This window comes from Xyrauchen texanus, chromosome 9 (genome assembly GCF_025860055.1).
Source record: "Xyrauchen texanus isolate HMW12.3.18 chromosome 9, RBS_HiC_50CHRs, whole genome shotgun sequence".
Lineage (NCBI taxonomy): Eukaryota > Metazoa > Chordata > Actinopteri > Cypriniformes > Catostomidae > Xyrauchen > Xyrauchen texanus.
In genome coordinates, this window is record NC_068284.1 from 4,910,876 (window position 1) to 4,933,928 (window position 23,053).

At 38.7% G+C, this 23,053-nt stretch overlaps 1 protein-coding gene across 1 annotated transcript in view; it reads right to left on the bottom strand.

Annotated features, from left to right (window-relative positions):
- LOC127649620 (PH domain leucine-rich repeat-containing protein phosphatase 1-like) overlaps nt 1-20,848 on the bottom strand; it is a 54,965-nt gene extending 34,117 nt beyond the window's left edge. The window contains exon 1 of the mRNA XM_052134820.1: nt 19,591-20,848. Coding sequence (XP_051990780.1) covers nt 19,591-20,737 — 1,147 coding nt within the window. The 5' untranslated portion in view covers nt 20,738-20,848. The remainder of the gene's footprint in view (nt 1-19,590) is intronic.
- Nucleotides 20,849-23,053: the final 2,205 nt, after the last annotated feature.

Consider the following 23,053-nt stretch of genomic DNA (forward strand, 5'->3'; position numbering starts at 1 on the left):
GGTTATCATGTTGGCCACAATGAACTGTGAATTATTGGTTATCATGTTGGCCACAATGAACTGTGAATTATCGGTTATCATGTAGGCCACAATGAACTGTGAATTATTGGTTATCATGTTGGCCACAATGAACTGTGAATTATTGGTTATCATGTTGGCCACAATGAACTGTGAATTATTGGTTATCATGTGGCCACAATGAACTGTGAATTATTGGTTATCATGTTGGCCACAATGAACTGTGAATTATCGGTTATCATGTTGGCCACAATGAACTGTGAATTATCGGTTATCATGTTGGCCACAATGAACTGTGAATTATCGGTTATCATGTTGGCCACAATGAACTGTGAATTATCGGTTATCATGTTGGCCACAATGAACTGTGAATTATCGGTTATCATGTTGGCCACAATGAACTGTGAATTATCGGTTATCATGTTGGCCACAATGAACTGTGAATTATCGGTTATCGTGTTGGCCACAATGAACTGTGAATTATCGGTTATCGTGTTGGCCACAATGAACTGTGAATTATCGGTTATCATGTTGGCCACAATGAACTGTGAATTATCGGTTATCATGTTGGCCACAATGAACTGTGAATTATCGGTTATCATGTAGGCCACAATGAACTGTGAATTATTGGTTATCATGTTGGCCACAATGAATTGTGAATTATTGGTTATCATGTTGGCCACAATGAACTGTGAATTATTGGTTATCATGTTGGCCACAATGAACTGTGAATTATCGTTTATCATGTTGGCCACAATGAACTGTGAATTATCGGTTATCGGATCAGCCACAATGAACTGTGAATTATCAGTTATCGGATCAGCCACAATGAACTGTGAATTATCGGTTATCGGATCAGCCACAATGAACTGTGAATTATCAGTTATCGGATCAGCCACAATGAACTGTGAATTATCAGTTATCGGATCAGCCACAATGAACTGTGAATTATTGGTTATCTTATCGGCCACATTGAATAGTGAATTATCGGTTATCATATTGGCCACAATGAACTGTGAATTATCGTTTATCATGTTGTCCACAATAAACTGTGAATTATCGTTTATCATGTTGTCCACAATAAACTGTGAATTATCGGTTATCGTATTGGCCACAATGAACTGTGAATTATCGGTTATCGTATTGGCCACAATGAACTGTGAATTATCGGTTATCATATTGGCCACAATGAACTGTGAATTATCGTTTATCATGTTGGCCACAATAAACTGTGAATTATCGGTTATCATGTTGGCCACAATGAACTGTGAATTATCGTTTATCATGTTGTCCACAATGAACTGTGAATTATCGGTTATCGGACCGGCCACAATGAACTGTGAATTATCGTTTATCATGTTGTCCACAATAAACTGTGAATTATCGGTTATCGGACCGGCCACAATGAACTGTGAATTATCGTTTATCATGTTGTCCACAATAAACTGTGAATTATCAGTTATTGTATCGGCCACAATGAACTGTGAATTATTGGTTATCATGTTGGCCACAATGAACTGTGGACCAATTCTACTTGCAAACAGACAATCAACTGATCCACACTTGGTAAAACTTCACTGTATGTATCCAAAGCATCAGTGGTAATGTCCTGAGGAACACAGCTATATATGTACTTCACCCACACGTCTGTCAACAGAAGTTCATGCTGTGAAGAGAAATTAAATCTGGAGCTAATCCGAGACTTCAGAAAGCTCCAGATGTTCTGAGCATGTGTGTCTGTCAAGAGGATTTACTGTACGTACATTGTGATTACACACAGAATACAGTCCATCAATGCACACGTGTGTTACACAGTAAAAGTACAGTATCATTAACACATGCTTTCTTTCTGAACACGTTCACACTGCAGCTGAATGTGACCCAAATCACAAGTGACACAGATCTCTTTTTGGATGACAGTGTAAACAGCAGAAATAACTTTGAATTTTACAATTTCAATTCTGATCTGGGTCACTTTCATATGTGGAAATAAATTGAACAGGTTTGTGATTTTTTTTTTTTAAGTGTGATTTCAATGTTACGTAATTTCACTTTAATTCATGAGATTCTTGCATTAATCCAACACCACAACATCATAAGCGCATGCTTGATTTACCCAAGAAAGGTGCAAATATATATATATCGGTTTTAAATACATGTTAATATACAGTACATGTACAAAATATTCTTGCACTTCTGTTTTTGCAGTTCTAAACAACAGGACTCGTATTTTAAATTAGGGGTGTAAAATTTCGAATTTCTCATGGTTTGGTTTGTATCACGGTTTTAGGCTCACAGTTTTGAATTTGCCATGTTCTGTTTTTTTTTTTTTTATAAATATATTACTGCCAAATCCAAAGAATACTCAATTTGGTAAACACTTCAAGTTTGCCCTTAATAAAAATCATGTTTTTACAATAGTCACCATACATCAACCAAAATAACAGTAACCACAAAATCAACATGGTTACTGTCATGGTTACAATATTTAGATAATCCTAACAACAACAAAAAAACAATCTTCTCAAATAACTATCACATTTTTCTGATTACTAATTTTAAATTAATACCTGCACTATTTCACTTCATGCATCAATAAAGTGCATTTGAAACTTAGCATATATTCACAATTTAAACAACCCTTAATGTCTCAATGTTACCCTAGTGAAGAGATGCTGTGCGATAAGCAGGCACATGCAGAGATATTCATCACATAAACCTCAACCCGAACACATCACAGGAGGCGGTACATGGATAATTTCTTCAGAATCAAAAACCACACAAACAGAAATTGTTCAAGTCAATTTATAGTTGGATGATGTGAAATGGGGTGGACAGGATCTATTTTGACAGGCAAACAGGCTAAAATGCTCTTGCGTTGTTTCTATTAAAGGAATATTCTGGGTTCAATACAAGTTGAGCTCAATTGACAGCATTTGTGGCATAATGTTGGTTACCACATAAAACATTTACTCATTCCTCCTTTTCTTTAAAAAAGCAAAAATCAATGTTACATTGAGGCAATTACAATGAAAGTGAATGTGGCCAATTTTTGGCAGGTTTAAACAGAAATATGAAGCTATTCATTTTATAATTTTTTATTTTAACTAAATATATATGCACTTGCATTAATTCTTCTGTTAAATCTCATGTATTATTTGATCAGTAAAGCTGTTTACATCATCATTTTTAGCTATTTTAGGGTTTGTTGACAATACATCGTCATGTAATGAAGTTGTAAAGTTGGCTATAACTTTACATAGAAAAGGTTTATAAGTGATTTTATCACACTAAAATCAAGTTAATATGCATATTTTTATGTCTTGTGGTTATACTTTTGAAAAAATGTGTATTTTAAATGTAACAAATTGGCCACATTCACTTCCATTGTAAGTGTTTCACTGTGACCTCCATTTTTGCTTTTTTTATAGAAAAGGCAGAACGAGCCGAAATAAACTTTTGTGGTAATCAACATTATGCCACAAATGTTGTGGATTGAGCTCAACATGTATTAAACACAGAATATTCCTTTAATATGTTTGATTGCAATGCAAATGACTTCTCTTTCAATCTTTTTCGATAGTTTAAAAAACACTCCACCACCCCAAATAAATAAATATATATATATATATATATATATATATATATACACACATCATATTATCGTGATATAATATTATCATCTGAAATACTGCTCACCCCCAATTTGAAGATTGATTTGACAGATTTACAAGATTAAGTGTCATCATTGCTATTTTGTTTTTTTTGATTATCAAAATTAACTCCTGTCAAATTTATTGACAAACGTTTCAGCAGTTCCTCACATTACCACCAGAGGCGCCACTTACCTCTTCAACGCTGTCATAAACTCGAGTAAAAAGCAATTCAGGGCTCTGCGACTAAAATAGTCGATTGCGACAATAATTAAAAATCTAGTTGCCATTGCCGACAGTTGGGTTGTGTGCGTTCATATGTGGTTTCATCAGATATCATCTTGTGAGATATTGAATATATCTTTAGAGCGCGCACCAGTGTATCTTGCACCACTTTTCACTCATTCTGTTTCTGAAGAGCTCGCTGAACCGCACGCAACAACAAACCAGCACAAGAGAGTCAATAAATCGTTTTATTTTATTAAACCTCCGAACAATAATCTATATCTATATATAAGCAATTATATGATTTGGTCATATAACAACAGCTATTTGACTCAATGTTACAGTTAAGAAACCAATGGCTCCCAAGTCATGGAGCCCTGCAATAGACTCAAAATAGTGAGACTAATATTAAGCAGATATTTCTGACACTAACTTGTAATTGAATCTTAGAGAACTAAACTCCACATTGTGGACGTGCAATCTGAACCATAGACAACTCCCAAAGAGACAGCGGAGTCGACAGACACAGTGCTGAATGTCATGAAATCTCATCTCTGTACTGTATCCAGATGCTGCACACAGCATTAAACACACACACACCTCAGTACTGCACCCCGACAAACACTTTGACCTTTCCTCACAACAGCATCACTGCAGTGCTTCAAACTAAACTAGCACATCTGAGCAAAACACACTTTCACGACACGTGCGACATGATTCACACGAGTACACATCTTACACTCCACGCTGATGATGTAAGAACACGGGTTTGTTGTACACATAACAGTCTAACAATTAGACACACAAATCTATATTAAAAATGCTAATCGATTAGAAAACTTTAGCTAAAACTCACTGCTCCTGAAAACACACTGTAAGAAAAACATGACCGAAGAGAAAATACCACATAAAAAAAAAAAATACATTTAAAATGAGTCTCTTTGACTTTAGGGGAAATGGATGAATTTGAAATGTGGTTTATCTATGGACAAGGCATTCATATTTGGAACTTGTACACACAATCCTCTATAATAATCCCAAAACATTCTAGATTTCAAAAAAGCATTAATACATTTACATGTAAATTACATTCATTAATTACTAGATTTGGTAAGGTTGGTGAAAGTCTTATTCTCACATACATCAATGTGTTTTGGATTAACAATAATATTGGAAACGGTGTTGCTTTACACATCTTATTTTATTCTCTATAAGTGCGGATAAGATTATACTTCAGCAAAAAGCCAATATGTTCCAAGAAGTGACCATTATCATCTAATATATCATTCACAAACACAATACCAGTCTCATACCAATCACTTTTAAACAATGATTTCCTATTCCTGTTATTCCATAGGGTGGATCCATGGGGAAGAATGTTGTGGGTAAATATCATTTTTGTTGTTTGTGGAAGTTTGATAATTTAACAGGAATCTTAGTTACCTCAACATCAAATTTTAAAAGGTCCATCTAACGTTAATGTTGAAGGGAACGTTAGTGTTTCACACTAGTGTAATAGCTAGATGTCAGATAGTTCCCAGCTGTTAGTGTGGTACTGCAAGGGCCATCCGCTACTCATCAGCCTCGACATTAATTAATTATGTAGATGAAATGCAGGCTCAGAGAGGAAGGCTAGGACCCTTGGGGCTGGGAAAGCACAGCAGGTGCAGCAGAATAAGGCCAGGTTAGGAAATCAAGTGTACATAAAATATAATATTATTACAGGAATGTCTCTCTGAAATGTTTGATTCTGATTTGTCAGTGGCAACATTATATGACCGATAATGATCGTCGTCAGTAGCAAGGCTTTATAATGACCGCTCATCCGGCCCTTCTTTCCTGTCTCTTATCCCACTTCAGATGGATGCGCTCTCGTTTTATTCAAACACAGTGTCTTGCCTCTCATATATATATATAAACACATGCACAAAACATCTTACAGCTACAAGAAATTAAGGAGGAATTTAGAAAGAAACCATAACCACTTTACTGTCTGCCATCATCCACTTCACATCAAATTGGGCCTTATGAATCAATTTGTCAGAGCTCTAGATAAAGAGTCGACAGCCTTCAAGTACCTTCAAGACTTCTTCCCAAAGCTGTCTGAGGCAAAGGTCAAAGCCGGTGTCTTCATTGGATCACAGATAAAGAAGATCCGGCAGTGCCATGAATTCCCCAAGAAGCTCGGGGAATGCGGCATGGAACAGCTTTGTCGCAGTGGTTTGGGGCTTCCTGGGCAATCACAAGGCCGAAAACTACGTGGAGCTGGTTGAGACTCTGGTGAAGAACTACGGAACAATGGGCTGTAGGATGTCCCTCAAAGTCCATATCCTTGATGCTCATCTTGATATATTCAAGGAGAACATGGGAGCGTACACGGAGGAGCAAGGCGAGCGCTTCCATCAGGATATACTGGACTTTGAATGCCGCTACCAAGGACAGTATAACAAGAACATGATGGGAGACTACATTTGGGGACTGATTCATGAAAGCGATTTACAGTATAATTGTAAATCTCACAAAACTACTCTCTTCTAAATCTTTTTTAGACATTTTTGTATCACTTTAGTATAAATACATGTTCATTACAAAATGAATATGTTGTTATTTTCTGACAGTACGTGAACAAAAAAACACAAATTTGCCAGTTTCCTCATCGGAAATAGGTCAATTTCTAAATATCACTGTCCTGGTCACAAAGGCAAGGTTTGTGGGGAATAATAGCCATTTTCTATATTACTGAGGAATAAACAATTAAGAAATAACACTTACTACCCAGGAACAAAAATGTAATTACATAGTTTTATCTACCGTTAATGTTATTACCAGCGGCTCAGGTAATCGTCACCATTCATATCTGTACAACCAATGTGTTTATGATTAAATTACTACTAGAGCACAAATGAATAGATCTAGCCTCTTAATTTTGCTCTGAAGTGCACCAGATTGATGCATTTAACTTTAAAATGTACAATATTTTCTTAAGGAGGGACCATGCCTCCGGACCCCCCCCAAGAGTGTCCAGGGTCCACCCACCACAGTCTCACTAAATCCTGCGGGAAACACTAAACAATTTTCTCACAACTACGTTGCACCATTATATTTAGATAGAACATAACTCTACATATTAGGGTAGCTCAGATACCACAATTTGGGCTTCGGTTCGATACCAGCCCCGGTACCTCAGTACCAATACTAACTCTACAGTATGCTTAGACAACAATTAGAAAAAAAACTCGGATGAAATGAAAACAATGATTAACTGAGGCTTCCATAGTTGAATCACAACATGCTGATATTCAATAGGCCTACTGGTATTCATCTTTTGAGATATTGCTTACAGATAATAATACTAATAAAATAAACCATTTAATAGAATTTTTTTGTTATTACTACTACTTTGAATATTAAACTTTTATACAGTAGTCATATTTTTCTGTTGTAATGTCTTCAATTTCACACATCCAGTTAAATAAAGCTCTCATTTCAGCTGGACTTTTATTTTGAAAGACTGTTGAAGTTCTTCCTGTTTCTGAGAGGTATGATATATCAAACTTCCCGCAACTCACAAGATGAAATCTCGTGAAAAAGGTAATTTGAGAGTTCAAAACCGATTTTACACTAAACACATTGCTCCGGACAGCGCTGGACCGCGTCTGTGCCTCGATTAGAACAGGATCGTTTTAGTTTTGTCATGTTGATTATTTTCAGTGTATTTAACCTCTACATTCAATATGAGCGGTGCAATATGCAATGAATCCAAAATAATTACAAAGTGCTTTTCGCTCTTGTTCAACAGCTTATTTTCGAGTGTCAGGTGATGTTTCTTCAGTATCAATTTTCGTGTGTAACGTGAACAGAACATAAACCATCTGTGCATTCAGACAGTTTAAAACTTAGGATCAGCTGTCATTACAGATAGGACGGAGGACTAATCTAAGTGGCTCTGATTGGCCATTGCCATTTCATTGCTCAACGGACATGTTAGTGATTGGTTAGAATACTCAACCGCTTCTAAAACATGTTGCAAATAGAAACCATTGACGCAACAGCAGCAGACTTAATCTGAACGCTGTAATCGTCATTTTTCACGATTACATAATCGTGGCAGCCATAATAGTAATCAGTTTTTCGATTAATTGTCTGCCCTAATATGAATATATATATATATATATATACACACACTCACCTAAAGGATTATTAGGAACACCTGTTCAATTTCTCATTAATGCAATTATCTAATCAACCAATCACATGGCAGTTGCTTCAATGCAAGGGGTGTGGTCCTGGTCAAGACAATCTCCTGAACTCCAAACTGAATGTCAGAATGGGAAAGAAAGGTGATTTAAGTAATTTTGAGCGTGGCATGGTTGTTGGTGCCAGACGGGCCGGTCTGAGTATTTCACAATCTGCTCAGTTACTGGGATTTTCACGCACAACCATTTCTAGGGTTTACAAAGAATGGTGTGAAAAGGGAAAAACATCCAGTATGCGGCTGTCCTGTGGGCGAAAATGCCTTGTTGATGCTAGAGGTCAGAGGAGAATGGGCCGACTGATTCAAGCTGAAAGAAGAGCAACTTTGCCTGAAATAACCACTAGTTACAACCGAGGTATGCAGCAAAGCATTTGTGAAGCCACAACACGCACAACCTTGGCGGATGGGCTACAACAGCAGATGACCCCACCGGGTACCACTCATCTCCACTACAAATAGGAAAAAGAGGCTACAATTTGCAAGAGCTCACCAAAATTGGACAGTTGAAGACTGGAAAAATGTTGCCTGGTCTGATGAGTCTCGATTTCTGTTGAGACATTCAGATGGTAGAGTCAGAATTTGGCGTAAACAGAATGAGAACATGGATCCATCATGCCTTGTTACCACTGTGCAGGCTGGTGGTGGTGGTGTAATGGTGTGGGGGATGTTTTCTTGGCACACTTTAGGCCCCTTAGTGCCAATTGGGCATCGTTTAAATGCCACGGCCTACCTGAGCATTGTTTCTGACCATGTCCATCCCTTTATGGCCACCATGTACCCATCCTCTGATGGCTACTTCCAACAGGATAATGCACCATGTCACAAAGCTCGAATCATTTCAAATTGGTTTCTTGAACATGACAATGAGTTCACTGTACTAAAATGGCCCCCACAGTCACCAGATCTCAAACCAATAGAGCATCTTTGGGATGTGGTGGAACGGGAGCTTCGTGCCCTGGATGTGCATCCCACAAATCTCCATCAACTGCAAGATGCTATCCTATCAATATGGGCCAACATTTCTAAAGAATGCTTTCAGCACCTTGTTGAATCAATGCCACGTAGAATTAAGGCAGTTCTGAAGGCGAAAGGGGGTCAAACACAGTATTAGTATGGTGTTCCTAATAATCCTTTAGGTGAGTGTATATATATATCACATTAATATTGGTTTATGTACCATTATATGAATAAATACAAATAAGAGGTTGACCGATATTGGATTTAGCTGATATGACAATGTGGTAAAAGAAAGGCAATTAATCTGCCAATAGTTTTTATAATTGGTAGCCTGTGTTAAATGTTCTTAGTCTTTCCGTCCTGTGATGGGGAGGGGAGGGGCCAGACAGAGACTACAAGAGTCCAAATTTAATTAAATTCCAGATGCAGTTTATGGTGCAACACATAAAAAAAATTATAAAATATAAAAATAATAATAAATAAAGATTTGATTCAATACACAGAGGACTCTTTATTTTGAAATGTTAGTGCTTCACTAATTCTAACTGCTCATTTAAACTGATAATGGAAATAAAATGTATACTCATACAATAATCTACAATGTATTACAATATAAACAATAAAAAGTAAACATTGTCATATTTCATCAACACTACATCATCAGTTGATCATTTGTGATATTTGTGATAATTTGTACATTTCCGATATGGCCCATGATTGCAAACTGCTCAGCAACGGCTTGAAACGCTCACAATCTCCCGTGTGCTTGGAGAAAATATAACAGTCAAGTTTTCACTTTGAAGGACGCAGTGCACGCATTTAATTAGATCGTGTTCTTTTGAAATTTGATAATCACATTAGGTCATATCATGATTCCTGTCTTTCCGCCTCCAAACTTAAGACCTCTTTAAGTGATAATTAAGATGTTTGTTACATTTAAGAAATGTAAAACTTTTAAAACTGAATTTAAGGGTGTGTTCACACTCGCAGTTCGGTTCTCTTGGTCCGGACCAAAAAAGAATGGCCAATTTGTGCGTACACAACATTTATACAGATTGGGCTGGCCATGGCAGAGTCTTGATCCGGTGGTCCTCCATCCACACTTTGATTGACCTGGCTGTGTGGCATGGAGCATTGTCCTGCTGGAAAAAACAATCCTCAGAGTTGGGGAAGTTTTCTTCCAGGATAACCTTGATGGCTTGATTCATGTGTCCTTCACAAAGATGAATCTGCCATTTCCAGCCTTGATGAAGCACCCCCTCACAGCGTATTTAGGGTACGGTGTCAAGTTGAACATAGTTTGAAACTTAGAAAAACCCATCTCGAGACCCCCTCCATTCTGGGTTGCGCTTCGTCAAGCTGTATTTACATGCAAGAACAGATTTGGCAGATTTGTTTCTTAAGTCTGTGAGGGCGCAAGAAACGCCTGCTTGCATGTGAAGCTTCTGAGACCTGTATACGTCCAATCACAGTTCGGTTTGTTGTTACATACATGTTGTATTGACTTTTAACTGTCTTGTCTAATGATAAAAAGTCAAATGTCAATAAAACTATTATCATACACCTTCTACAAATATGCGCATATTTCATTTAAACAGATGTAATAAACCAACCTCACAAAACTTGGGCAAATCTAGTGTCCTGTGGAGCAGTTACATTTCTTCCTCTAAAACACATATTCAGCCTCTCCTCCAAATATCATTCACCGTCTGTAAATATGCGGATGTCTCGTTTAAACAGATGTCAATCACGAAACTCACAAAAATCAAGCATTTTCTTACTGTCGAGCACTCATCTAATATCTTCTTCTAAAGTGCGTATTCCATCAGCCAGAATCAAAACTTCAGAATTAGGATCAAAAGTTCTTCTGATTTACAAATCATGATGGTCAGTCGGTGACAATCCAAGCAGGCAATCCAGGCCAATTAAACTGTCAGTATACTGCTGGATTCGCACGAACTCATGAGTGCAACTTCAAAGTAAAAGCACTTCACATGTGCTATAAGAGCAAAGTATACTTCGGGTGACTGCATTGCAGATCCCTATGCACACAGAATGTGTGATGCAAACTGTTGTAACGCAAGCAGTCTAGATTTTCTTGACTCGCGCACAGTCGTCATCGGCTCAGGCGCTGGCCATTAACTGTACTAAAAGAGTGTCACAAAGCAGTTGTAGTGCGCATGCATCAAGCACGTTCCGATTCGAGCACGGTCAGAAAAGTATACACATAAAGGCCACCCTTTCGACCGGGCGTGAGGTAATAAATATGATATTCACTATGCACTGTATACAATTTGTTTGATTCTGTTTTTTGTGAGAAAATGCAATTGCTAACCTGGAAATTTTATTACATTTTATTACCTTAATTAAATTGTGTAATATATCGGCATTGTAATCGGGCTATTGGCCACCCTGCACTCTGGATATCAGCAACCCATACAAGTTGACCACTAATGAACATTCATTATAAAAATACAAACTATTACATATTTACAACTATGACCATCCAAACAAAGAGTGAAATAAACAAACCTTTTTCTATATTTATTGTGTGAAAATAATTTTTACGACTGTCCCACATTTATGGCGTCATTTCCACCACACCACACAATTTTGCACTAAATAGCCAATTCTTTTTTTTTAAGTTAGTGTACTTGTTAATAAACAAGTGGACGAAAGTGTCAGAGAAGAGCATGTTTTGAGATGAAATATGAGACAAGTGATGATTGAAGAAAAAAAGAAAAATCAAGTGTGAACTGTGTGAAGGCTGAAGCTTTTTTCAAAAATTATTCCAAAAGTAAGAGCAAGATCTGCACAGTTGGGAAAAAAATTATTCTTTCTTTAATCTGAGGAAATGGAAATTCTTGAGATATTTTAAGCAGGGAATTGTGCGCTTGTGACAATTTACATGCACAACATGCATTGTAACATAAATGCACTATAAAAGATATGATTAGAGCCTGTAAACATCAGTGGGGAGGATGTCTTTACTATAAAAAACTTCAAACAGCTGCAGCACGACCCGCTGGAGACGCCAGACTCAACTGTGTCCAGCGTCCACTCTGTTTCCTACTACGCTCAGATCCAAACATGCCTGACATTCCCTAATAGTGTACAAACATTCCTCACATGCCTGTGGACCTGCAGATGGGGGAGGGGAACACACTCAAATTTGCTTGAAGCTTCTCCAGCAAATACCAAAGGATTGATAGTTTTTTTACTGACCACACAGAACAAGAGAAAGATAACAGCAGGTGACCAATAATCCACATCACATGGGGAAACAGAAATATTTTCAAACGATAATGGATTAGTGTAAATGTGGCCTGAGGAGTTACTGCTGAACATCACTGCTACAACAGCCATATTGTGTATGAAAATACCACTGTTCACTGGAACGTCATGAAGTACATACACTATTTAGCTGCTATTGTGGCATAATTACCTTCAATCTTACTATGGCCACATCAAAAATGACCCCTTCAAATTTGAAAAAGTTTTTCGTTTCCTAACGTCTTTAGTTTTCCAAAGTATGTGGTAATGTAGTGTTTTGTAACGCTCCGTTTTCAGTGGCGTAAATGCTGTTCTAGTGTGAACGAGAGGCGTGATCAGTGGAATGAATGTGTTTTCAATATAAAAAAAACATTAGTATGGACGAGGCTGTCAACAACTGCTTATCAACACAAAAAACATGACTCCTTCATTTTCATTGGAGGAAAATGCTATTTTAGTGTGGACGAGAGTTGTAAACAAAGCTAAATGAATGCGTTTTTAAACTAAAACGTGGACGTGGCCTATGTCATTGGCTGCAATTTGATATGCAGAACGTTATTTCACAGTTTGCATGATTTGTTCAAATTTTCCATGGAGCAAAATGTAATTCTAATGTGGGCGAGATGCGTAATCAGAGCGTTTACAAACAAAAACGTATTAGTGTGGACAAGACGTGTAAACAAAGCTAAAATGTTTAATTTTTTTTGGCCCTTTTTCTCCCCAATTTGGAATGCCTAATTCCCAATGCGCTCTAAGTCCTCGTGATGGTGTAGTGACTCGCCTCATTCTGGGTGGCAGAGGACGAATCTCAGTTGCATCCGCGTCTGATACTATCAGTCTGCGCAACTTATCACGTGGCTTGTTGAGCGTGTTACTGCTGAGACATATCACACGTGGAGGCTTCAACTCACCACGCGTCCCACCAAGAGCGACCCACATTATAATGACCACGAGGAGGTTACCCCATATGACCCTACCCTCCCTAGCAACCGCGCCAATTTGGTTGCTTAGGAGACTTGGCTGGAGTCACTCAGAACGCCCTGGATTCGAACTCATGACTCCAGAGGTGGTAGTAGTGTCTTTGCTCGCTGAGCAACCGTGAAAAGGTGGCTTTAGAATTCAATGTATTGTTTACTACCATATTATTGATCATAAGTCAATCATTGGCACACAGTTCACAGCAATCCATTACACAAGTGAATTTGTCAATCAGTTGGAGATTCATTATGAGGATGTTTAAGTGCATGTCAATTTACACCTGCATCAGACATGCTTGTGTAGCGTCTCGGGTGCGTTGCGTCATAAACATAAATATGTTAGGTCACTGTGTCAAGTTAAATATAGTTTAATACTTAGAACACAGCTTGAGATCTCTTAGTTCGGATTTGCGCTCCATCAAGTGTTCTGAACGCAAGAACGTGACGCATGTTTTTGTTGTTCTGCTGCTGGATGGTTTTGTGTTGGGTCCACTGAAATATTGGCAGGGTCAGTAAAAATCTGGCCCTACCTGTGAAATTTTATCTAATTGTTACATATTTAAAAGTCTTTTTTCCTTAAATAGTTTGAAGTTGTTAGCCACTTTTAGTTAGTAAATTGTAGTGCAGTTTACTACTTTTTTAAAAGAGTAGCTTGACTATAGTTTAACTACTTTAAGTTATGAGTCGTTTCAAAAAAGCTTTCACAACACTGTTCTGGATATAAGCAGGTTTGGTACACCAAAAAAAACCCAGTTCCAACAATTGCTAAGATCCACTCATGCTCTACCCAACAAATCCCGCCGTCTTTCCTTCCCCAATCATCCGTATTCCTCACAGCCCTGTTTTTCTCAGCGGCATAAATGAAAGCACTTCCTGCAGCCCACTGTTGTCTGACGGACCAATGGATGTTGGCTTGAGACCGCGTGAGGGATCGTGAGCCAAGAACAGAGTGGCTGAACAGCATGTGAATATCCAGAAGCCGTGTCCTGCCCCACCGCCCCTCCCGCCTCGCTCTTCACCCTCCACTGCACCCGCAGCATTCAGCCTTTCATTTAAATGATAATGGACAGACCGGAACAACAGCGCCATCCAAACGACAAGAGCAGCGCACAATGGCTTTGTGACCATGTCATGTGCAACCGTGGGAGCAAAGAAAACTGCCATGTTTTCTTACCAAAAAGAGAGGGAGAGCCATGGGAACATAAACATGGAACATCAGTCAGTTTGTAAAGTTGTACAGTTTGCTAGTGGAGGGTCACAGTGAAAAAACTTGTAAAATTAAAGTTAAGTGGTGTTATGTTTAACATGCATTTACAGACTGTAGCTGTGTTTGCAAATTTAATTGAGGATAAAAGTCGGTTTCCATCCCATGTGTTTGATAGAACAAAATCATCTCTTCTGGGGAAATTGGTGGTTGAAAAATGGCAATGGTGGTTGAAGCCACATTCATGTGAAAACTACTTTATATGCACATGAAAGTCTACACTACACTACACAAACTCAGTGTTTGTACACTTTCACGTAGGCCATTTAAGAGCCATCAGCAGGGCCCCAATTTTCTGCACACTTAAAGGAATATTCCAGGTTCAATACAAATTCAAATCAATTAACAGCATTTGTGGCATATGTTGACTATTACAAAAAAGTAATTTCGACTCGTCCATCATTTGTTTTCAAATCTGGGTTACAGTGAGGCACAATGGAAGTAAATGGGGCCAGTTTATTAACATTAAGGTACACAATGAATCAAAATAAAATTGAAATCAAGTTATGACATTTGGTAGCTCAGCAAGCAAATCCAGTGTGTGCTGAGTGATTCCAGCCAGGCTTCCAAAGCAACCATTTGGCCCGGTTGCTAGTAGAGATTTGCAAAACTACTCGGGTACTCGGACGTGGCAGCAATGATCGATCATGAAAACGACGATCGATGTGATCATGCATGATGCAAATTTTCCCTTAATTTGAAATTCAGTGACAATTGCATCAGCGTTTCCCGCAGGATTAGTGAGACTGTGGTGGGTGGACCATGGACCCTCTAGGGGGGTCTGGAGGCATGGTCCCCCATAAGAACATTTTAAAGTTAAATGCATCAATCTGGTGCACTTTCAGAGCAAAATTAAGAGGCTAGATCTATGAAGAACTTTGTGATCTTGTAAACAATGTTGTGTTCTAGTAGTAATTTAATCATAAACACATTGGTTGTACAGATATGAATGGTGATGACACGGCAAAAAAGTCACACCCACAAAGCATGATAAAAGCAGTTCACAAACGGTCAAAACACAAAATCAACTATAGCATACATTTGAGCCATCAAAACAAATAACTAACAAAAGTGGTTACCCGTGTTGAACTGGCTCCTCAGATGCTGAAAATGTAAGTTATCAGAGCCACTGGTAATAATGTTAACATTAGATAATTAGCTAATGTTAGCTAGCTAGATATAACGTTACATACATCATACATAGTTTTTCCACGACAAGCGGATATGTCAGTCGACATCAGTGAGGAGCCCCATGCTTTGACGAAGTAACGGTGCAAAACAACGTTTTATTGTTATTATGTTATTATGAAATGTATCGGTTCATTATGAAACTGTGACGGGACAAATGGGGACCACCACAGTCTAGGTAATTAATGGGAAACACTGGGTTACCTGACAACTCCTAACATAAACGTGTCAAAGAGAGAGCTTATTTTTAATTTTGAGATTGATTACGTAATGGTTTTGCGGGGTTAGAAGTCCGACATAAAGTGTCATTCCGTTGCACTTTCCCCAGTTGAAAGGTGGAAATTCAGACTCTCCGAGTTGAATGAATAATCACAGCAACAATAATACTGAGCATCGTGGCTTTCCTTACAGGAGTGAACACACACACACCAGGTGTGTAGCAGTGGACTCAACACGCTGAAGTAGCGCATATACAGCAGGCAAGTGTTTCAAACATTTAGAGCGCGGCTAAATGGAACACAATGCCGCATCTTCAAAACTGAAATATTAAAAACGTGATGGTTATGGCGTCTCCTGTTAAGCCAACTGCGATTTGAAAATAGACTGTTCAGACAGTCACAAAAAAAACTGGCATGTGCTTACTAATATTACTACACTAACCCGAAGGAATCACCTAAAGGGTGTGTTGTGCACATACTTTCATTGCGTTAGGCAGCGAACCTTCACATAATAAGAAAATATGATGCATTATATTTTGACTATTAAATCTTTTGTAAATTTTGCAACAGATTATATTATAACAGCCTATAATAATTAATAGATGATACTTTGGAATAACAAGCTGCAATGCAGCAGCCAAAGACGTTTGTCAGACATGTTTTTATATATATAGTTATGTACATGTCATTGCCCCTTGAGTACTTGACGAGTACATACTAGACAAAAGTACGAGTAGACAAAATGAACAAAATGCCCATCCCTAGTTGCTAGGGTGGGTAGAGTCACATGGATTACCTTCCAAGTGGTCACAATAAGGTGGTTCTCACTCATGGTGGGGTACATAGTGAGTTTACGTGGATGCTGCGGTGAATAGCACGAGCCTCAACATGTGCTAGGTCTCAGCGGTAACGTGCTCGGAAAGCCACATGTTAAGATGCGCGGGCTAACTCTAAGAAGTGGAGGCAACTGAGATTCATCCTCCGTCACTGCACCACCACGAGAATTAGAGCACACTGGGAATTGGTAATGCCAAATTGAGGAGAAAGGTTCTGTTTTCAGAACTCGTGTGCACACCCACGAACCGCACCAGAGTTCGCTTGAAAAGTTGGTCTATAGGGGTATGGTTCATATGAACTCTGGTACGGTTTGCTGCTGATATGAACACAATCGTTCTTAATCGCAAAAGTGAACCGCCTTTGATTATTAATTAATTACTATTAGTTCATTACTATAGTTTAATGCATATGGTTTAATTGAAAAGTGCTCACATTAGTGGCAGACAAACGCAAGTGTCCTTCTGTGCATGTAAAGTTTTGGTTGTCAATCCAAAGAGACAAACTTTAATAACTCACTTAAAGGATAGTTCACCAAAAATGAAAATTCTCACATTATTTACCCATCCCAGATGTGTAGGACTTTCTTTCGTCTGCTGAACACAAATAAAGATTTTTACAAGAATATCTCAGCTCTGTTGGTCCATAAAGTGCAAATGCAAAAGGCAAATGATGACTTCATGTGAATTTTGGAACTTCTGGCCACCATGGCCAGAAGTTCCAAAATTCACATGAAGTCATCGTCAAAGTAAGCCATGTGTCTCCAGTGGTTAAATCCATATCTTCAGAAGCGATACGATAGTTGTGGGTGAGAAATGGGTTCATTTTTAAGTCCATTTTTACTATATGGACAATTGTACTGAATTGGTGGATACTCAAAGATGGAAACATTTTAAAATCTTAGGTACAAATACCTAGTAAAAGAACAATCAGTTTTCACATTATATTTTCATGTTTATAACATGATATTAATGTTTCCATTCCCCCTCTAAACATAATTTTTTATTAATTGTTCTCTAAAAGATATGTATAGCCAAATAATTAAAAACTTTATGTATAAGTTTACTAAAAATCTAAAAGCAAAATTTCTCTGTAAAATACACTTCATATTGAGTGTTAATGATTCATGAAACTAAATATATATTTAATCAATCGTCATCATAAAAAAATAAATCAATTTTCCTTTATGTGTTTCGGTAGTGTCATTTTGTTTGAAAGGTTATCATATTCCCTTAAATTTTTTTTAATTTTTTCTAAAAAAAATTATGTTATATTACAAACACAAACATTTATGATAAATAAAATGTAGTGATTCATTATTAAAGACATAACAATTGTTTCTATTATCCATATTTGGAAGGACAAACACTACTGTCATTGAAGTTAAGGACTGCTTGGTCATAGAGCTTGTTTTCAATACACATGAAAAATTGTTTCAAATAATAAATCAAGTGGTTTCAGTTTAAAAAAATAAAAGCTTGACCATAATATTAGTTTTAAACCTTAGCTGTCTGACTTTGAGCACTTTGTTCACAAATTTATCCTACAAAATATCACTAACAAAACAAACAGATCCAACATCTAAAAATAAAATTCAACCAGGAAGTGAGACTGCATCCCTGTCCATCATGGCCGTATGGTGAGTAGTCAGATCCCATAATTTTGATGTAAATGTGTAAATGTTCTCTGCGATTTAAAAAAAAAAAAGGGTTTAAATCTAAAATAAAATAAATTATGGCTGTACAACTGTTTTAAGCTTATGATTGTTTCCTTCAAATTAAAAGTTAAAAATAAAATTGTCACTGCTGAAATACTCATTATCGAAACTTTATCATACTGTATATCTATGTATATGTTTCGGTAGAGACAATTTAAGCTCATTTTGAGCATAACTCAAACATGTTAGGGTTTTTAATCTTCAATGTTGTGATTTATGTATGTGCAAATGTTCAAAGCTTGTAATTATTTCCTTAAAATTAGAATTTGAAGATAACATTTTGTCACTGTTCAAAATAATCATGACACCATTTTAGCTCATTTTAATTTGAGCTAACTTTAGCTGATGATTATTTTCAAATAATCACACGTTTTCCACAGCTGTTCCACACCCCAAAAAGTTTATTAAATTGCAGAGAAAATGTGTTTGAATTTTTGAAAGTGAAAATTCTTAATGTTACACACTAATTTGTCATATTTTAGAGCAAATTTACTTCAAAATGATGGGATCGAACTACTCACCATACAGCCATGGTGGGCAGAGATGCAGTCTCACCTCCTGGTCAAAAATACAGGGGTGTGGCTAAAATCAGGCTGAACAAATTAACTAAAACATTTTGTGTTTTGGTAGTGACATAAAAGTTTAATTATTTAAAAATAAAAGCATCAAAATAATCTAAATAATTTCCTTTAACTTTAAAAGAAATTAAAAAGATATTTTTAAAAAATCAACATTGAATATTTTTTATTAAGTATTTTGATTTGTTTAAATTTAAGGGTGAGGGTTTGGGACAGCCACCTCCTTATAGAAAGTACTGTATATATAATGATTGCTATAATGACGCCAGTGACATGCATTCGTCATATTAACCACCTGTAAACTATGCCTGACCTCTTGTGTGAAATCAACAGCTCACATCCATGAGCCAGGGTCAATGTGTTGCACTAAAGTCGTGCCCAAAAACTAACAATGCATGTGTACTATAGATAAACAAACGCATGTGACATTTACCTGCGTAGAAGCGCAGGAGTGATCCCATTTCAGTGTCCATGCCCTCCTCCTGCACCCGCCACGGGTCTTTAAATCCCAGTTTGAAGAGAAAATCGTTCTGGATCTGCAGCGGCTTCTCATCGGGCCCCAAGCGCCGGGCGGCCTCGCCGTGCATCTGCACGTACAGCGCCGGGCTGGAGTCCGATTCGGACGGCGCGCTGGGTCCATCGGACTCGGCAGGCGGGCTGGTGCTGATGTTGGGCACATTCAGTCTCGCGTTCACCTTGATTGCGTCCTGTAGGATGGGTTCGGACGCACAGTCCAGTTCCAGCTCGTCTGATGAGCTGCCGTACGTGTCCAGGCCCTCAGTGGCGCTGCTGTCAAACGCCGGGCTCAACGCCGACGCGTCCGTGCCCAGGATCATGTCGTCGCTGAGTGAGTCCCGGTGCTGGCTGAGCCGGGCCCCGGAGCTCAGGTCATCGCAAGCGCTGCTGGTTTCCACGTCCGAGCCGGTGAATCCCTTCACCGAATCTTCGTCCTGCGGGGACGCGCGCTCCACGTCGCCGTCCGGACGCGAAAAGATGTCGTAGTCCTGGTGGTACTGGTGATCCGACTCCAGAAGTAAGAGTCGCAGTCGGTCGTTGGGCTGGTTGGGCAGGTTCTCGCCCTCCGCGTGGAGGTGTCTGAGCGGGTACTCGCCATCGCAGTTCCCGTTGACATCCGGGTAGGTCTTCGCGTTGAGCCGCAGGACCGAGCCCGCCTTGCCGCTCGCCTGCTGCAGCCGCTGCGCGATCTCCGCCGCGGCGCTCTCCACCGTGCACAGCACCGGCCTGGGCGGGTGGGAGCACGCCAACAGCCGGTCGTGGACATGAATGGAGCCCCTGCGCAGGTCCTGTCGGACCCACTGGCGGTCTGACAGCTGCAGCTGCGGACTGGCGCGCTGTCTGAGCAGCGTCTGGCGGTCCAGACCGCGGCCGATGTTGGACACGTGCCTCTTCGTCCTCCTCTTCCTCAGCAGCAGGCTGGAGCTGCTCTTGCAGGCTTTGTTGAGTATGTTGAGCTCGGCGGTGCTCTGCGTTCGGCTCCGCATCTGGCCTTCATCGTCGTCTTCGTCGTTGTGGTCTGCTGTGGATCTCGAGGCCACACTCTTCACTTTTACGCTCTCCATGCTTGCGGTATCGCTCTCAGTCCATCGGAGCTGGGATACGAACGCCGCACAGGCGTCATGAACGCGCGTGGAACACGCAGGAAGGATCGCGCCGCGACGCTCTCGATCAGATCATGGAGTCCGAGTAGCGAATGCCACAAAGCTCGCGAGAGTGCGCGGAACACGCGCGAGAGCTCACGCCCCCTGGACACGAGGAGTGCGCATTGTTTTGATACTGTCCGGGCGTTTTTTGGTCTTCGTCTTAGTTTTCAGCGTATAAATAATGTTGTTATTTTTCTTTGAATAATTATATTAATCATACAAAAACAAAGAGCGCGAGAGAGAGAGGAGACGCCGAAAATCACTCCAAGCTCGCGTGAACAACGACAACCATCGCGAGAGTTCACGCCCACAGACATGTCACGCTCCAGCAGTAGAGGACGATGAGACGTTGGAATTTAGTTTTTTATAGATATATATAAAATACATGTAGTCCCTATCCGTTATTATATCATTATTAATGCTACTGCTCTTTGAATAATAATAAATAAAAAGTGTGACAAGACGATAATACACGGTTAACGTCCCTAAACTAATGTTTGAGATCTTTCAAACTTATGAAAACAGTAATTTGCTCTATTGTTATATAACTTAATCATCATTGGCGAAATGTAAGTCTAATAAACACAGGATTTGTGTGTTTTATCATGAAGCGTTGCTGCTGCACTTGTTTTATTGGTGCGTCACAGTCACACGTTCATGATCATAAGTGGTCAAAACAGCTGCAATCAGCTGAGACATGAACACCACACTAGATTTATACATGTATTATAGCCTACAACAAATACATATTCAACAAATCATGAATTTCTGTATATTTCCAAAATGACCCGAGCGCTCATATTTCGACAGTCTATGACTGCTTTCTGCACATGTTTTAATTAGTATTAAAATGAAACGTTTATGACTGAAGATACCGAGAAGAGTTTTGCTGCCATCTAGTGCCATCAAATACACGAAACGTCATATTTCATCCAATGCTGAAATAAAATAAATAACATCCAAAAACGGTAAACAATTTTAGGAACCTAAAAAAAAAAGAAGCAGTTGGACCTCCAATTGCTCCTCTATTTACGAAAATATATAGTTATTGTTATTTCTACAAAAAACTAAATACATTAATATGGGATTTCCTTCAAATGATATTGTGATTGTCAGTGTAGGGTAAGTTACTCTTAAAAAGTAATTAATTACTTACTACTAATTACACAGTAATTAAATTACTGTAATAATTACTCTGTCTGAAAAGAAGTTGCATTACCTATTATTAATTACTTTCTAAAACCCTCGACCAGATGAAAAATACAAGGATGAAACTGTTCTTTTAAATCTTTTAAATATTTCATATAAAATCCAATAAATTATTCATGAACTGGCCAAAGAATATAAGGGTGCAGCGTTAAATTAGAAATCATAAATTTTAACATTAGACGTAAAATTTTGATTTTAAATTCACTATTTACCAGTTATAGAAATATTCAAACCTGCCCCTCTGGCACAAACAATCATGCCACGGTCCAAATCACCATTCTGATGGTTGATGTGAACATTAACTGAAGCTCCTGACCCATATCTGCATGAACTTATGCTCTGCACTGCTGCCACATGATTGGCTGATTAGATAATTGCATGGTTTGAGATGGGCTGGTTTGAGAATTTCTGTATCTGCTGATCTCCTGAGATTTTCACACACAACAGTCTCTAGAATTTACTCAGAGTGGTGCCAAAAACAAAAAACATCCAGCGAGCTGCAGTTCTGTCGATGGAAATGTCTTGTTGACGATAGAGGTCAACAGCGAATGGCCAGACTGGTTATCTGCTCTGTACAATTCTGCCCTACAAAACAAAAAGGCAGTAACTGCATTTTTAGTCAAAAATGAGTTATTATCATTTTCATGACATTCAAGGCATTCTTTGTTATGTGACAAAACATCTTATCTCAAATGTGTGTCGTTTTGGAGAAAAATGGTAGTCGTTTGTACAGTAACTGCAAAAAGCCTTAGTGAAACAAAGCAAGAGTACAGTAACATCCATTACTGTATTCTTGTTATGTTTTACCTAACAAAAAATAACCGTGTTGCTGCGCAGTGAAGTTACTGTTTCCATGGTGAACACACACAGCTGACTTCGCGGCATCCTCATGGGACGGTTTTAACATTTGCGATTTCACACTTCTAACTTCACACAAATTTTGTTTGAGATGGCACAAAGCCGGGGAAAGAAGATGGTCGAAATGGCATTGAAAAGAAAATACCCGGAGAATGGTAAGTAACAGTG